The following is a 16046-nucleotide window of genomic DNA, read 5'->3' as shown; positions in this document are numbered from 1 at the left end:
CAAATTTCACTTTTTTATTTCTAGGAACATTTTCCCAAATAGCCTGATTGGCGCTTTCTTCCAAGTGGTATGTTTGCCATTAAGGCGTATTAATTATTTCTTCTCGTTCCATGTAATGTAATTTATGATTTCCACACAATTCCTTTCTTTTATAGCACGTCAGTGAGAGGAGGCACTTTGAAATTAAAGTAGATGAGAATTCTGGTCTGGAGATGGTAAGTCTTTTTTTCCATGTTACTAAAAAAAATAACAATTGTTCTATTAATCTAAATGAGTTTCTGGTTTTTTGACAGGTTGAAGGCACCAACATTTTGGGCCTGATTTTCTGGTCCTCTGTTTTTGGCCTAATCTTCCACACTGGTGGAAATGAAGCTAGAAAAATTAGAGAGACCTTTGCTGCCGTCCGCTTTTTCTCAAAAACTTGGCTCAACTATTCTCAGAGGTAGGGTGAAACAAAATACCATTGAAGACATGATTGACTTTCTCTATTTAATGCATATATAGAAACATCAGTATATATTTATGATGAGACATTGAATGAAATACAAATAAGAAAAAAGAAAAGACTTGTTTTTCACTCTTCTACACCTGTTCAATTATATTGAGTTTGAGGTCATTTTTCAATTTTCTGAAGTGGGAGAAAGATGGTTGCTCTTTGTTATGTACTAATATATGTATTTGATTCAGACAACTGTGTTTGCCAGTCAGTCTGTTTTTCCTCCCTTGATCTTTTCAGTTTCTTTCCATTTGGAGTACTATTCATGATCTCAAGTCACATCGTTGAGTTTCAGGACTGGGAAATAATCCCCAAATTTGGAAAGTTCATTGGAGTAGTTTTTGCCGGGTATGTTCACTTTTTTTGCCGTTTTATCAATAAAATTACATCACTCCTGAAAAAATAAACTTCACTCTTAAATTAAATTACACATCATACAATTTCCAATAGAAATGTATAAAGTTTGTTAACAAATATCCCCCCGAAGTTATGGCCAAATCCCTGAGTGTAATAAGATGGGCAAGTGTCCATTGTTTGTGAGAGGCGTCTCATCTTTTCTTCCAAACATTACGAATGTGATTGTATTTAAATAACAAGTATAAATTGATTATGCATATATGATGTGTTGCAGGCTTTGTTTCCATGGAGCAGTAGTTTTACCACTAATCTACTTTTACTTTACGAAACGTAACCCCGGTACGGTCGTCAGGAAGGTCCATCCTGCCTTATTCACCGCATTCCTTAACGCATCCAGGTAAGATGATGTAACACATCACCTGTGAGTTTGTGATCCGGACTTATCAGCGTATTCATCATCAGGGCCTGATGAGAGATTCACATTTCAAACATTTGCAGCAACATCGAGTAGCACACAAACAGAGGATGTCTTGCATTTCTCCAAGCTTTGCCACTTTGCCACTCACATTGCAATGTTGTGAAGAGGAACTGGGGGTCGTCAGACCAATAAGTCGCTTTATGCTGCCAATCGGGACCACAATCCACAAGAATGGAACTGCCCTTTACCAGGCGATCGCTGTGCTTTTCATTGCCCAACTCAATCACAGCCACCCGAACCCCTGCCAGCTCATATGCATTTTGTAAGCTGCTCTTCCTGTTGTTTCGTAATTCTCATCATTATCATTATGGACAAAGTTTATGTTGAGGATACTAAACCAATGCATGCCACATCTTTCTGAATATGTCTGTGTGATTTGCAGTATATTAGTAACTTTGATCGCAGGAGCAGATGGGATCCCATATACATGGTCCATGACAACCTTTTTTGTTTTGAGGGCGGTCGATTTACCAACAGACGGCGCCGCCTTTCTTGTTGTTATCGATTGCCTCATGTAAGTTGAGCTTGTGTCCTTTCTGACCTCTATTATCTAGTTTCAAACTTGTGGTTTACCAAATTGCTGATATACATTAAGGACGATTTATGATGACACGTGGAGCCCCGTCCAATCAAAAGCATTCAAGGATGCAAACTGGAAGTCACTGTATCATCCCAAAGTGGCATAACTTTCAAAAATCTAAAGGTTTTAGAAGGCCAATGCTTAGTTAATGTAGGCGTCACTTGTTTTTCTTGTTGCGTATGCATGTCTTTCAGTTAGTGGTATTCATTTAGCTTAGAATTAGTGGCATATTCCGGGATAGACTATGCTAAATAATGTGAGCTGATGTTATTTCTATTTCATTACTTACATAACAATTTGAAGCAAATTTTGTAATTGTTATATGTGATTTAAACTACTGAAATCAAAGTTATTAACAGCATTCAAGTGTCATGTCGGATAAGTATTACTTCCCTTTGTACAGGTTAATAGTATGTATTAATGCTAAATTAGTCATTAGCAAGCTAACAAAGACCTTGTTGATTTGTTCAGTCAGCTATACAACAATGATAATCTTAGTTTAGTGTTAAAAGAGTTAATATAATGCAACTAAATCTGTGTAAAGCAGCCTATATCTTGTGTTGCCATAGTCTGATGTTGTCTCTTTCTTTCAGAGACCATTGCAACGCGGTTGTTAATGTCTTTGGAAACTGCATCGGCGTGGCGCTTATTCATGAAGTGTCGAAAAGTGATCTGGAAGAGATAGTGGAATCTGGAGAGGAAATGGGAAGGTATAACTGATGGTGGCATGCTTATTATTCATATTTACACCCAATTAAATTAGTTAATCTGATGGTTATTACAAGTAGCAAAATGACTGGAAGTTTAAAATGCCTCCTTACACCAGTGATAACCATGTTGTGCCTTCCCCTGCGAGGATGCATTACAGCAACGCTGAAGCCCAACATCAAGAGGACGTCCAGCTCCACATCCGAGGTCAGGCCATCAACACCCAACCAGAAGACCCAGAAGTGGAATAAGGAGCTCCTCCAAGATGAGGACCGCAGATCCTCTGGGACTGGGGACCATGTCTACAAATAGACAAATTGAAGGCGTTTACACCAGATCAAAACATCTCACAATTGCCTGCTGGATATGCCAAATTTAACAATATGCATGAATCAAATACATTTATTTATGATGCAATGTATTTTAATTTGCCATAATCCTGTTAATGCAGTTGAGTTTAATCTGGTTTGAATATGAAACTTGATGGCATGTTGGGTGTAATCAATTGGTCCTGACGTGGCACCTTGTGCTGTGATGAGTTCAGTAGCTGAAGCCTTCCACATGTAACTCTGGTTTAACTCTGGTGTAATGATGAAGTTAAAGTAGAAGGCACTGCATGAAGAACTATTATTACCCATGATGGACAGTCAGTGCTGCAGTGACCAGTGATGAGCAGATTTACCATACTCTTGGTTGGTTGTGGAAAACACATGATGGCTCTGCAAAGCTGGAGGTTTATAGTTTGAAAGACTTTAGCAATTCAAACGCTTTCATTGCTTATTTGTACATGTCAGAGTCCCAATTTAACATTGGAATCCTTTCATTGTATTGGCTTGGTTTGAGGTTTAATTTGTTTGAATTGTTTCACATATAGGGACTTTTTTTTTTTTTACAAACGTCTATGTTCTGTTATGTGTAAGGACTTCAGATATGTTATTTTGTGTTTGTGTTTTCAATGTATATTTCCCTCCTGTACAGACATGTATAGGTAATCATTTCTTTGTATAAGTATTTTCACTGCAATGCTGTGCACTTCAATGTAAAAGATTTGGCACCACCCATTGCTTTCGGTGCTAAATAAATACACAGTGTCACATGACCAGGCTCTAATTGAAGTTATTTGTGCTGAAAATAATGTTTGCTCTGTACAAATCTAGAGGCTCAGCAATGCCGCAGATGGCAAAACAATGCTGTTTCCTGACAGCGTTTTTAAGACGTACTGCAGCATCCAGAATTCAAAAGCAGAATAGGATAAGTCTGTAACATAGTTATTTTTAGAATAAACAACAAGCCAGGCAAGGAAAGCAGAGACGTAATCTTGGACGTCATCTGGAGTAAGAACCACATGTTCTTTATTGGCCTGAGAGGGGCCCTGAATTGTTACAACAAGATGCTCGCTGGATGGAAAAGACACAAAACTTAAATGAGCTGAAAGGAAAGTTAACTAAAACAAAATACCAAAATGTGATCATTCTGAGTGTCAGGAAAAAAAAACCTTCTTCTGTTTGATTAAAAGGCAGTCTAAAACGTATTCCTAGCATAAGCTTAAAGTTACAATAAGGAATTTATTGGTAGAATATTGGTAGAAAATCTCACTATCAGAAGGAGTTACACATTCCATCTGTAAGCAGGGCAATGGACCTTTGTGTTTTGTTTTTCATTTTAAAGGTGAAGTTAATTCGGGATTTATGTTTGACCTTTTTACAAAAAGAGATCCAAGCAAGTAAAAAAATGTAAAAGTCAAGATACGCTAAACAAGAAAAATGACACAATCTGGATTATTTCTTACATAATGCTTTGATTGCATAGAAATTGCATGGGACCAACAGTTTAACACTGAAACGAGAAAACCTGAATACCATAGAGAGTGTCACAGTTTGCGTTTACTTCCTGTTTTATTTTATAGTTTCATGCCTCTTGTGTCCCTGGGGTAACTTCACTTCCTGCCTTGTCCTGTCATCTCCTGTGATTGTCTGCAGTGTCCATGATTGTTTCCACCTGTGTCCAATCACCTGCACCTCCCCTGTGTACGTAAGCCCTGTGTGTCTTGTGCACGTATGTATAGGTTGTAGTCTGCATGGATGTATGGGCCTGTTTGATTTTGTAGTTTCGGAGTGATTAAAAGTAACTTTATTTGTGAGAAAAGTTTGGGTTCTCCTGCCTCCCTCTGCCTACCCCGTAGTGTCTAAAGAGTTGATATAATGCAACTCAATCTGTGTAAAGCTGCATATATCTTGTGTTGACATAGTCCGATGTCTCTTTCTTTTAGAAACTGTAATGTAATGTCTTTGGAAACTGCATCGGCATGGCACTTATTCACGAAGTGTCGAAAAATGATCTGGAAGAAATGATGGAGTCTGGAGAGGAAATGGAAAGGTATAACTGATGGTAGCATGCTTATTATTCATATTTACACCCAATTAAATTAGTTAATCTGATGGTTATTTACAAGTAGGAAATGGACTAGAAGTTTAAAATGCCTCCTTACACCAGTGATAACCATGCTGTGCCTTCCCCTGCAAGGATGCATGAGATGAATACTGAAGCCCTGCATCAAGAGGACATCCAGCTCCACATCCGAGGCCAGGCCATCAGTGACGCCCTCAACCCCCAGTCAGAAGACCCAGGAGTGGAATAAAGTATGCAAAGGAGCTCCTCCAAGATGAAGACTAGTCCAAAAATGAATAAAATAAAATATCCCCCACAAAGACATCAATAACTTAGGAATCCCCAAAAATAATTTCTAACTAAGTTGCCCACGGATCAGTGTACAATTTAATAATTCATGTCACCCATCAGGTTGTTGAATCAAATAGATATTTAGCATAGATTTTATCGACCTATTTAGCGCAGGACTCAATTGCACATTTGAACCGTATCAAGATATTCAGTATGTATTGGTGGAAAAAATAAGTAAAAAATGGCAGCAATGTGAAATGTGCTTTTTATTTTTAAAAGTTTACAAGTTTCACATCTGCAGCCGGAATGCAGTGGAAGCTGAAATGCAGACAAATCATGACGGTTTCATATTCTCCTCAAATCTGATCTAAATATGTTCATAAAAGAGACTTACTGGTGCTGTCACTTTGTGTATTTTCGAGAAATTGTTATACTACAACTTTAAATCTTTGTACTGTTTGAATTCAGTTGCTGTTGACGAGTGGCTTTTCAGGGCGCTGTGTGTTGTTCTGGCCTCCGCTGTTGGCCTCGCTGAGTTGGTGAAGGTCCTTCAGCAGGACTGCAAACTGCTCCTCCTGTGGGCACATAGAAAAGAGGCATTAATTACAGTATATTCACCCAGTATGCAAAAAACATACTGTCAAAGGGCTTTCTCCTAACAATACTTATTATGTAAAAGATGAATTAATTAATATTTATCCAACTGTAGGTGAAATATTTAAAAGAGCAACACACTGCACTTTCTTCATTTGCATTCAACGAATCAACTAGTGTTGGAAAAGTATTGGAATTCGGCTAAAAACTCTGGAAATCAATGCTTTTCACTTTGAAGCAGCAGAATTTAACAAATAAAACTCAGTATTACTTGTGTTTAGCAGTGCATGTGCATGTGTAATAAGTTCAGTGCAGTTTTGACTGACATGAAAGTATAAAGAGATGCAAGTATAAAGAGAGAAACTGATGAAGCTAGAACTTCTGCTTATTCCTTCCTCTTACCATTATGTTCATTCTCTCGGCTGCTGCAATGGCAACATTTAGCTTCCTCTCATCTTCTTCCCTCTCCTCCTCAATCACACCGAGTCTGTGGGAGAAGATACGTTGATGCAGACAGGAACCCCAAAATGATATTGAACCATCTTATAATTTACTGCTGAGCAGTAACAGCAGTTTAGAACTCCGCAGCGCTAAAACCGCTTCAATGCTCCCCTTGCAAGACCAATTCAAGTTAGTCTAGTCAGTTGTGCGATGCAGCACTGTTTTACCTGAAGGAGGCACTGGCGAGCTGCTCTTCTCGGACAGCCAGTTGATTCCGGATCTCGGTCACCTCAGCTTGCAGCATTGCATTCTGGTCCTGGCTTTGGATAATGAAGTCCTCCAGGCGCTTTGCCATGTCCAGCTCACGCTCTGTTACCTGCTCTATCCCCAGACGGAGCTCTGACAGCTCCTGAGCATGCTGGGATGTGAAAGACATTAAATTAAACTCCGTTCCACTAGGGTCATGGGCGCCGATCCCGACAGGTGGGGTACACCCTGAACAGGTTGCCAATCAATCACAAGGATGGCAGCCATTCACGCTCACGTTCACACCTACAGGCATTAAAGAGTCCCCCATTAACATAAGCTGCATGTTCTTGGCGCTCAATATGGCATTGGAAAAACACGCAAACTACACACAGAATGGCCCCACCACCCTGACCGTGGATATTTTATCAAATGTAATGCTGAGATCTTACACTATACGACTAGAATTATGTCCCCGTAGAGGGTATTGGGTTTGACATACCCTATCAAGCAAGTTGAACGGCTCATTCTCAGGCTTCATCTCACTTGACTCCCTTTTGTGGCTGACTTTGATCCATGGAACTGGCGCAGGTGAACGTTTGATACTGGCAGTCTGAAACAAGAGCAGAGACAGTCAACCTGATTCCTTCTAAATAACCTCGCTGCTTACATCGGCACATAACCTGCCGAGTTCAGTAACCCAAATTGTGGAACTAGGACCATTGTTCCTCTTTGTACTCACAGTATTTGGTGATGAGATAAGTGGTTGGTTGGTCTTCATCTCTTGCTCATTGTCAGCTGTCGGCAGAGTTTCGGAACTCGTCTGCCTCTTCAAGGTGTGTTTTGCGTTACCAGGACGTCTGTGTGGAGCACTCTGAGTTCTAGTGACTGGTCTCCTCTCTCTCATACTCCTCCGAGTCCGTCCATCCCTGTCGATGTAATTAATGAATAAATTAACGCAAGTCAAATGATACGACAGCAATCAATCGATTAAATGCTCTGCGGGGAAAAACGAAGCAAAAGATCAATGGACAAATGGATGGATGAGTGTATAAACCAAAGGTTAAACTAAAGGGAAAGTTAGATGCCGAGCCCAGTAATATACTATAACTGTCGTACCCATCTCGTAGTGATTTGGAGTCCAAAGGGAGCTGCTGGAGGGATGATTGGTGAGGGCTGTACTTTGCCAGGTCTTTAGGAGGAACGTACATTGGCTTGGCTGGTCCCATTTGGCTGCAAGGAGCAGACAGATATGGAACATTCAACAACCCAATGTCCATTTTCATACAACATTGAAAATATTGTTCTTCAACATGCCTGCTAATCATGATCCGATGTGCTTTTGGACCAAGGGACTCTGTAATCTGATTCAGAATTGAAGGCAGAGGGTGCAGCTTTTCAATTGTGTCCTGAGGGAGAGACAAGTTGCATGTTAGGTCCCATTTAGTTAAACATCCGGCCAGTACCGTGGAGCTTTGTATTGATAGGAGAGATGCTATGAAGGCAAGCTGAACATGAAAACATCAAGTTGTTGTCAATTATGCCAGAGTACCTCTGGAGCTAGGCCGGCAGATGGAAATTAACCAAAAATATATATATGATGAGCAGGTAATTGGGGAGTTGTCCTTTTGGGTGTCTAATGGTACACTGTATTATTCACCAAATTGACTTATTGCAACTGAAAATCACACAGTATGCGGAACAGAAAACTGGTCCAATCAAACACAAACTAAAAGTTCATGTAAACACAAATGTTAAATATGCATTAATTTCACAACCCTTTTATAACAAACTAGACTCATGTGTTTTCTGTCCTACCTGGTCCCTCTGATAGATGATGTCCACCAGAAGGCCATGGAGAATAGCCAAGCGTAGAGGCAGATCCACATAGCCATCGAAGGAAGACATTGGGATCTCTGTGTCTGAATTTGACACTGTTTGTAGAAAACCTCTCATTCCGTCCCAGTGCTGCTGCAGGAATTCATTCATAAAGCTCATGTACTCCTCCTTCTCTCCAAACCTTGATCAGAACAAATAATAATTAATCTACTTAAGCCATTTAGTGTGAAATAAGTATATTCTGTATTCTCATTTAATTTCTTAACAGATAAGAAGCCACCCACAGGGTGAAGTTGGCCAGATTCTGGATGACTTTGGCAGTTAACGTGAGGGTACGCAAGATGTTTGGCTCTGGATATGGCTGCGCCAGGCCAAAAAGAGAAGGGCTGAGGATAGCAGGGCATAAGAATCGAAGGAAGAGAGAAGCAGAGATGAGACGCTGGCCAATCTCCGGTCTGCCCTGGTCTTCACATAGCTCCACCCAGCTAGAGAATATCTTGTTTAACTCCTCAGGAAAAGGTCTGGGGGGGACAAAAAAAATTTTCATCAACTTTGTGAATTGCAATTTTTCTCAGCACAAATACGAGCGTAAACATTGAATATTTGATATTTCTCTTCTCTCACCCTTGGGTTTCAATAATCTTCCGCACCACCTCCTCACAGGCTTCCATCAGCTGCTTCTGGTTGTTTGACAAGTCAGAGCCATGGCATTTACGAGGGTCAACTTCACAATTCTCCACCGAGGCGTAAAGACGGGCGATGAAGTCCCCTGCAGGGAAAAGACAGCACAGAGTTTGTTTTAAACAAAGCACCAGTCAATGCCATTTATAAGATGCCCCTTTTACCATTAGGCTTCCCCACCTAGTGTGACAATCAGGTACTTTTGGCCGACCAGCTTCATGTACTCATCTATGGCTTTAGTGGCCAATGTGTTCTCTCTGAAGATCATTGCCTCCTTCTCTCCAAGACGCTCCACCTCTGCACTGCCCAGATCCAGGAGGAATTCCTAAAGCATGCACATTTAGATTAGAAAGAATTTTCTGGTTATTCCTTTTTGTGGTATTTTTTGTACAATCATCTTATGTGCATTTAATTTGATACTCCACCTTTGCTTTGCCAATGCTCTGCAGCACATGGACCAGAGCTCCTGCCAGCTCTTCCTTTGCCTTCACATTCAGAAGTGGCTCCAGATTTCTGGACATTTCCACATAATCAACAGTAACGTACTCTGCAAACTCTTTGTATTTCTCCATGGGCAACACTCTCAAATTCTGAAAACGGGCCTTGATGCGGAGTGAAGCCTGTGGACCAAGCAGTTCTTTGCTCCCCACTGTGCCTGAGGCCTTGTATGGGGTAATTGGATACCACTTCTCCTGATAGGTTCTCCCTTGTATCTCCGCTAAAGGTACGGCCACACTACCCAGCGGGTGCAGGCTGAATTCATCTCTTGAGTGGCGCTTTTTCTTGGAGTCTTCTTCCCGGAAGAGGTGCAGTGTGATTTGGGACAGACACGGCAGGTTGTCTAGCTCAAATAATTCACCCCAGAATAGCTGACACCCTCCTACCACACCCCCACTGGACCCTGGACCTCCTGAAGACCCAGTAGAGCTGTCTGCTGCAAGGCTTGAGCGATTGGGTGGCTTGCCGACAGCTCTGCTGCTTGTGCGGGCGAACAGGGTCCCGTCCAGGTGTACCTCGCAGTAATAACTCCGTTTGGGTGGCAGGTCCTTGGCTTCATTTACCCACAGATTGAGGGAGTTCTCTGTGCGCTCTATGTTATCCTGTGAACAGAGATGCATTGATCTTGCTTTAGGAAGATCTTGATTAAATGGAATGCGTTGCATTGGCTGATGGTTTACCTTGTTGGGTTGGGCAGCCCTTCTCAGGTCTTCAATCCAACGATCACGTTCGGCAGCAGAGGAGCATCCAAAGCAATGGGTGTTCTCCGAGTTTATCACCTGCATTTCAACCAACAGGACCTTGTTAGCCTTACTGGGAACTGGAAAGTATGTTTTTCAAAACAATGAAGGGCACTATGGTGCTTCATGAGTAGCTCGTATCTCTGACAGAATACACAAGTAAAAGTTTACCTCAAAGCAGTACTTCTCCCCCAAAATGGAGCTGTGGACCGGGCGGATGACCGTGCTTGTGTCTGCACTCAGATCTAGACTTCCCAATGCACTGACTGGAATTGAAACAGACTCCCGGGAACCATAGTGCCTTAAAAATAGTCAATGTTTTAGTCAAAATCAAATGTGAAGAGTGAAATAACATGATTTCCCAAGGATTATACAATTTACTTTCAGCTTTAACGCCCATTGTTAGTGCCCATGGGACTCTGGACACATACATATGGGATGATAAACCTTTGATAGATTATTTGTCAACAATTACGCAATTACGCAAAAAAGAAGGCCTTGTAGAGATTTGGATTGATTGCCAGGCAATTTTGTACCAACATTCATGGTCCCCAGAGGTTTTTCCCCTTGAAATAAATATTCCAGGGAACTTTACCTGCTTCCTTTGTTTAGTCCTTTACTTTGACTGTTGCTGTTCCTCTTGGCCCTGTTCTCGAGACGTCGCTTGATCAGTGCCTAAGGGCAAAGAACGCAAGCGCGTACCAGGGAAATGATGGGTTACGTCAACAGGAAATGCAGGGGAAGCCGTTATCTCTGTTGTGTATGTTACTCACCCTCACACCGCCATCTTGATTCTTTGGTCGAGCGCCACCCGGTGACCCCGCATGGTCAGGGCTACATTCTGAGTGTTGGGAAGAAATTAACTGTTTGATATTGCCAATAAACTGAAAATGTAATTTCTATGTCAATTCTGGGCATTGTGCATTTGTTTAAACTACTAAGGCAATTATAAACCAAAAAAATATTCTACACAAAGACCAGCACTTAAACCCTTAGCTGAAGCTATAGTATTCAAATATTATGCAATATGCAAACACCTTCAGATTTGGCAATAAAGGATGTGGTATGCTTGCAGTTGTCAAAGTAAACTTGACTAAGTTGGTAGACTTCGCTAGAGGATAACATTGAAACATTGAGTTCTTCTTTTTTATCTCATCAGTGTATTTTTAAATCCTTCATTGTATGGTAAAGATATCTTCCAAATCAAAGATGGGAGAAAAGAAGTTTAAAACAAAGTTAAATCGGACGGATTTTTCCTTACCGAAAGCCCCACCACAAACAATCCAGTGTCTAAATCCCATCTTGTCCTGTTACTTTGATCTCAAGTAGTGCTGGCCTTTTTCTAACAGTCCACTAAGATCAGCCTTCTGTCTTCATCACACAAAAGCCGACCAGCCAAAAACAATACAGGATCCGCCACTTCCAGAGTGCACCCTCTTCGAAAAAACTGAACGCCTTGAATAGGAGCAAACTCTACGTCCTCACTCTTCCTACTAGCTCTTGACTTCTGGAACACCCAGACGAGATGCTATCTTGCCCCAAAATACGTAGAGGAAGTAATTCGACTCTTGCACGCATAAACATTGAGCCATTTCCTCTGTGAATTTCTGCAGAATCATACGATGTAGGTAACGCTTTTCCAAATTTCCCATTGTTTGGCGTAGTGTTGTTTTCTGCGCGCACTGTGTCATATTCACCTGTGTCGATATCAATAAGGTTCTGCATGCTGAGGTTGGACAGGCAGCTGCTGACTCGGTTTCGTGTCCACATCATCGGCTGAGAACGACGGACACACACACACACGGACATATTTTATCACATAACTGGAAGTGTGGCGCTTACGTCCTTTTTTTTTACATTTGATGCATTGGTGAGCTATGGGAGAGTTGGTGAGTGGCGTGTACATGTGTGTTTGTACCTCTTCATCCGGAGAAATTAGAATTTGTCCATCTTCAAGGATACAGTTGCTAATGTCCCACAAGGGCAGCTCCTGAGCCGGGGCCCAATGTAGTCTTGGTAGTTGAGCAGGTATAACCTCATCCAAATCTGATACACGAACAGACATGCAACCACAGGTTGATATTCTTCACCATGGAGCTTATGTCAAATTGCACACTTACAATATACAATCACATCTGATTTCTCGCACTTTGGCGCACAAACCACACGGTCAAACGATACACTTGAATAGTGCAGGACATGATTGCACTAACCCGCTGGCCCTTGTTTGCTTTTTCTTGTGGTAATTATGTGACTCCTCTCCCAAAAGACGCTTCCATGACCATTTGAGGCGTTACTAGCGTTACTGATGCTATCGCTGTCTTTTCATGACAAACCAGAACCAACTAGGCACATCCTGTTGGGCCCTGTCGTCCTCACTTGGCGTACTCATCCTTTGTAAGTATTTGATTGACACTTTAGGTTTTCTTTTTGTTTTCTTTTTGATGTACTTGTTTAGCTAAAAAGCAATATAACAATAATGTTATCAATAACTTATAACAAAAATTAAATAAATGCAAGAATAGATGGATAATAAACTATTTTAACAAATCGTGTGTAATGTAATGAATGAAATTTGGTCATTGTTTAGCAATATTTATGATCCAAATCCTTTTACATCTCATCTCTTTTACAGTTGGATGATCTTTACTGTGTTGCTAACGATTCATATGTTTCTGCGGTCTCTGTAAGCTGAGGCTCAAAGATCTACTTTGTTTCTGTTGTAAACAAAAAAGTCGCAAACTTGTGGGACGTGACCACTGGCCTATGTTGGGCCAACTGGAGGAAGGCCAGACAGCCATTATCAGGATTGCGAGAGCCCTGTTGCAGTAAAATGAAAGGTTTTCTTCGGAAACCCGGCCACTTTCATTTTTTTTCATATTTTGGGGAGTTTTTCCTGTGCCGATGTGAGGGTTTCGGGACAGAGGATGTTGCATGTGTACAGACTGTAAAGCCCTCTGAGGCAAATTTGTAATTTGCGATTTTGGGCTATACAAAATAAAATGAATTGAATTGAATTGAATTGAACTTTCACCAAAAAATGACAATTCCTTGAGGTAGCTTGGATAGTTTTTTTGTACACTTTTGAAAGCTGTTTTTGTAAAAGAAAATGAACACAGCTCAGTGGCATGCAGTGCAACTCATTCAAGAGATCCACAGATGTCCTTCTCAGGATCTCAATGATTAGCCCGTTATGCTTTAGCTTTGAGTTCCTTCTCGGCAGAGCGGAAGTTCCCTCTGAGCGTGGTTTGTAGGTTTTTCTCGGTATTACTCGCTGCTGCTCGCCTGTTACGTCCATATTTCATTGTCATGTTTCTGCAGTTCTGAACTTGTTTGGAAAGGAAGGATTTTGTTCTTTTCCACATTGAGGGACGGCCAGAACTTCTGAAGAAGAAGCTCTGGGTTCTGCTGCTAGTTTTAGCCTTTTTCTAAATGTCCTAATAATTTGCATGAACAGATTGAATTGCGCAATTGCTAATGCTGGGGGTCATTCGAAACTCCTCTTTTGCTTCACACATTTGTGTTTACCACTGATTTTGATATCCAATTTGTTGCATGTTTATAAATCGTTAGATGAGAAAATTGTTTTGTTTTCTTGAGGTTGCGACAGATGCAGTTCATTTCCCAAATAACTTTTCAACTAATAATGTTTTTGAATGAATTTGACTAGCTTTCAGTGGTAAATAAATATGTTTCTGTATCTCAAAAGGGCACCCAAAGAGTCTTAAATTCATGCAAATAGCTCTGTAGACATTCTAATACATGACATTTTTGTTATAGATAATTCTATTATTCTGGTCTGCATGTTGCTCCGTTAGGTTGTCTTATTTTAAGTTTGTCAGCTTTGATATAAGTTTGGGTTTTATTTCTGGATTTGTCAAAAATTGCACTCTCAAAAGCATGACAGCCATATGTATCATGTGTCATTGTGAAGTAAGGGTTTACCTTGCAGTAATGCTGGGGTGCTGTTCCGGCTCTGCAGCCTGGGCCTTTTCAGCTTTTGGGACACCGTCCTCAGGTACTTTTTTAGGAGCGCCCCTCCGCCTGCTCTCTGGGAGGGGTCGGTGGAGGAGACCCCTGAGGCCTCTGCAGCGGCTGCCGGTGATGCTGCATGAGCTGAGGAGGCAGAGCTGGAGGAAGTGGACATTGCTGCAAATAGTGACCCTGGAGGCTCCGACAGGGCCCTTCTGAAGGGGTTCTTTCTGGCACCTTTATCTGGCTTGACTCCATCGCCACCTTTCCCCCCGGATGAATGTTTGTCTCCAGGGTCCTCGCTCAGGGCCTTGCGCCAGTTCTGCATCTTGCTCCATTTGTTGGTGGAGGTCTTCTGACTCTTATCGATAGTAGATGTGCAGGAAGCTGTTCCTTCATCTCCATCTTCTTTCGGGTCATTGAGTTTCCCCTTGGAGCCGGTATGCCACTTGTACGTGAGGAGGGGGTCGGTGGTCTCAGAAGTTAGTCCTTGGGGAGGCTCCCCAGACAATTCCTTTTCTATCGCTGGTAGTCCCTGCTCCTTCGATGGTTGTTGAGCTGAAGGCTCTAAATCTTTCTCCTCGTTGCCCATTTCTAGATTTGAAAGATGTGTGACTCACGTTTCTCCCTTCAAGGATGCATCAGTCCAAGTTAGAATTAAATTGTCTTAATAGGAGATCTCACCTGTTTTCGCCTCTGATTCACTGCTATCTTTGAGCCTGTCGTTGCCTGCTAAGGATGTCAAAGTCGTTGGTGCCTTCACTAGTTCAGTCTCGTTTCCTGTCTTGCCAAACGATATCCGGCAACAAAATGCTGCTAGCTGCTCTGTCTGAGGTTGTGTTGCTGCAGCGCCAAGCCCCTCTTACTCATAGAGCGCTTACTTCCTCGTGAAATGGCACAGAGATATTCATTTTATCTGTGCTTTATGTTTTCACCTAACACTTCTCCCTTCCAGTTCTGCTTTAGTCAATAGTATTGGTCCAAATCAAGTCTGACGGCTTGTTGAATAAGCACATGACCCAGGATGAAAAGAAATAAAGAAAGTAATGCAGATATTTTAGTTGAGTCTACCTCACACAAGCCCTGCTTGTCTTTCTTCTTGAGTCATTTAGTCAGTCGCATTATGAGTGTTCAGAAGGAGGGAAGGGTGGTTTAAGTTGTTCATTTAAATAGAGAAGGGCGCGTCTTCCTCCCTAACGCATACTCTATCTTCTATTGTGCATAAAAATCTACCAAGATACTTATTGATTGCCAAATTATTTAAATAATGTGATTTCTATGTTCAGAATTGGACTTATGGTAATTTTGATGACACAAATATCAAACATTTCTCTTGTCTAAGTGATATTTCAATGATATTACACAATAAAGAAGTCTGTTAATAAATAAACAAGGCATCAGTAAAAGAGTGTCAGTATCCACTTGTTGTCAGATACCTGTGGGTGGGTGTAGGTCGGGTGACTGTTGAGATCAGTTTCCTGTCACAGCAAAGCTGCGCATCCTGCCGAGATTGGCTTGTCAGACTCTAAAAAACCCACTTCCTGCATGCTACTCTCTGCTCGTACACACCTGCAGGGCATGCTTCTGTGTCCCAGCCTGCGAAAGGTCACAGTCATATTTAGTCTTATGGGTAGAATATAAGTGGACAGCAAGTTACTAATGCCACTGCAGAATTCTACATATTTGTGTTGTGTTGTGTGTGTGATGTGTTATCCGCACATAAATTAAGTTTAAGAC

At 41.4% G+C, this 16046-nt stretch overlaps 2 protein-coding genes across 4 annotated transcripts; one reads left to right on the top strand and one right to left on the bottom strand.

The window, feature by feature from the left end:
• The first annotated feature begins 160 nt into the window (after positions 1–160).
• LOC134132709 (excitatory amino acid transporter 3-like) lies at positions 161–1597 on the top strand. Its single transcript, XM_062564385.1, has 5 exons — positions 161–215; positions 294–442; positions 737–844; positions 1128–1250; positions 1399–1597. The coding sequence occupies exons 1-5, from the start codon at positions 213–215 to the stop codon at positions 1595–1597; spliced, it is 582 nt and encodes a 193-aa protein (XP_062420369.1). The 5' UTR covers positions 161–212.
• A 3961-nt stretch (positions 1598–5558) lies between these two features.
• rasal3 (RAS protein activator like 3) lies at positions 5559–15186 on the bottom strand. 3 transcript variants are annotated; one of them, XM_037473114.2, is made up of 20 exons: positions 14994–15186; positions 14283–14903; positions 12256–12383; positions 12035–12113; positions 11111–11178; positions 10933–11012; positions 10509–10638; positions 10278–10376; positions 9525–10199; positions 9280–9424; positions 9043–9187; positions 8703–8939; positions 8398–8599; positions 7897–7988; positions 7699–7812; positions 7322–7508; positions 7082–7192; positions 6561–6751; positions 6295–6379; positions 5559–5873 (listed from the first exon to the last, which is right to left on the bottom strand). In XM_037473114.2, the coding sequence occupies exons 2-20, from the start codon at positions 14899–14901 to the stop codon at positions 5763–5765; spliced, it is 3498 nt and encodes a 1165-aa protein (XP_037329011.2). In that variant the 5' UTR covers positions 14902–14903; positions 14994–15186; the 3' UTR covers positions 5559–5762. The 3 variants fall into 3 exon arrangements, with proteins under 3 accessions (XP_037329011.2, XP_037329010.2, XP_037329012.2); XM_037473113.2 differs by having other exon boundaries at positions 14283–15186; XM_037473115.2 differs by lacking the exons at positions 12035–12113; positions 12256–12383; positions 14283–14903; positions 14994–15186 and adding an exon at positions 11599–11812.
• Positions 15187–16046: the final 860 nt, after the last annotated feature.

This window comes from Pungitius pungitius, chromosome 9 (genome assembly GCF_949316345.1).
Source record: "Pungitius pungitius chromosome 9, fPunPun2.1, whole genome shotgun sequence".
NCBI lineage: Eukaryota > Metazoa > Chordata > Actinopteri > Perciformes > Gasterosteidae > Pungitius > Pungitius pungitius.
This window is presented reverse-complemented; position numbering and strand designations above follow the sequence as displayed.

What these genes read in the sequence shown, in the direction of transcription:
- LOC134132709 (XM_062564385.1), top strand. An exon ending in TGGCTCAACTATTCTCAGAG is followed by an intron (nt 443 to 736) that starts GTAGGGTGAAAC and finishes TGATCTTTTCAG; the next exon opens with TTTCTTTCCATTTGGAGTAC. An exon ending in GCATTCCTTAACGCATCCAG is followed by an intron (nt 1,251 to 1,398) that starts GTAAGATGATGT and finishes CATTTCTCCAAG; the next exon opens with CTTTGCCACTTTGCCACTCA.
- rasal3 (XM_037473113.2), bottom strand. Translation starts at nt 14,901, where the DNA reads ATGGGCAACGAGGAGAAAGATTTAGAGCCTTCAGCTCAACAACCATCG. An exon ending in TAATTTCTCCGGATGAAGAG is followed by an intron (nt 12,114 to 12,255) that starts GTACAAACACAC and finishes CGTCGTTCTCAG; the next exon opens with CCGATGATGTGGACACGAAA. An exon ending in GGGAGAAGTACTGCTTTGAG is followed by an intron (nt 10,377 to 10,508) that starts GTAAACTTTTAC and finishes GTTGAAATGCAG; the next exon opens with GTGATAAACTCGGAGAACAC.